This window comes from Eimeria mitis, genomic scaffold (genome assembly GCF_000499745.2).
Source record: "Eimeria mitis Houghton genomic scaffold, Emh_scaff10067, whole genome shotgun sequence".
Taxonomy (NCBI): Eukaryota; Apicomplexa; class Conoidasida; order Eucoccidiorida; family Eimeriidae; genus Eimeria; species Eimeria mitis.
Window position 1 is genome coordinate 1 of NW_013567040.1, and position 969 is coordinate 969.

General features: G+C 51.2%; 1 protein-coding gene across 1 annotated transcript in view; it reads right to left on the reverse strand.

Annotated features, from left to right (window-relative positions):
* Positions 1 to 450: 450 nt before the first annotated feature.
* EMH_0098700 (uncharacterized protein) overlaps positions 451 to 969 on the reverse strand; it is a gene marked incomplete at both ends in the record, with an annotated part of 883 nt that continues 364 nt past the window's right edge. Inside the window, 2 exons of the mRNA XM_013494008.1 lie at positions 451 to 464; positions 683 to 967. Of these exons, the coding sequence (XP_013349462.1) occupies positions 451 to 464; positions 683 to 967 (299 nt within the window). The remainder of the gene's footprint in view (positions 465 to 682; positions 968 to 969) is intronic.

Here is a 969-nt window from a genome sequence, read left to right on the forward strand (position 1 = left end):
GTTGCTGCTGCTACTACTCCTACTACCACTGCTGCTGCAGCTGCTGCCGCTGCAGCTACTGCTGCTGCTGTTGCTGCTGCTACTGCTGCTCCTGCAGCTACTACTGCTGCTGCAGCTGCTGCAGCTACTGCTGCAGCTACTGCTCCTTCTGCTGCTGCTGCTGCTGCTGCAGCTGCTGCTGCTGCTGCTGCATCACAAGAAAGCTTTAGCTAGCTGCTGCGTTTGTTTTGTGTTTGTTGCTGCTGAGGGGTGGGGTGGGTCTTCTGGGGGCCCCTGGGGGCCCCCCTGGGTTGCTGCTGCAGTATAAAGACAAAAGGAGCAGCAGCAGCGCCAAGGGTTTAGAGAGAAGGCTGCAGTGTACGTACACCCCAATAAAATATTTATAAAAAATATTTATGTTTTTGTTTGCTTGGGTTTTGTTTTTCTCTTTGTTTACTTTTGTTTTTTTTCTTAGGTTGTGGTGCCTATGTAAACCCTAAACCCTAAACCCTAAACCCTAAACCCTAAACCCTAGTAGAACTCTCTATCTATCGGTGTATGGCAATACAGCGTCTGTGTGAGGGTTTCTTTAGGGTTTAGCGAGCTACAAATATAAATTAAGGGTTTAGGGTTTAGGGTTTAGGGTTTGCGTACAGGGATTTAGGGTTTAGGGTTTAGGGTTTAGGGTTTAGGGTTTGCGTACAGCTTGTATCAGAGCGTTCCTTGTGTCTTGCTGCTGCCTCCACTTGGTCGCGTATACGACGCAGCTGCTGCATTGTCTGCTGCTGCTGTTGCTGCTGCTGCTGTTGCTGCTGCTGCTGCTGCTGCTGTTGCTGCTGCTGCTCCTGCTGCTGTTGCTGCTGTTGCTGCTGCTGCTGCTGTTGCTGCTGCTGCTGCTGTTTCTGTTTCTGCTGTTGCTGCTTCTGTTGCAGCGGTTGCTGCTGTTGCTGCTGCTGCTGCTGCTGTCGCTGCTGCTGTTGTTGCGGCTGT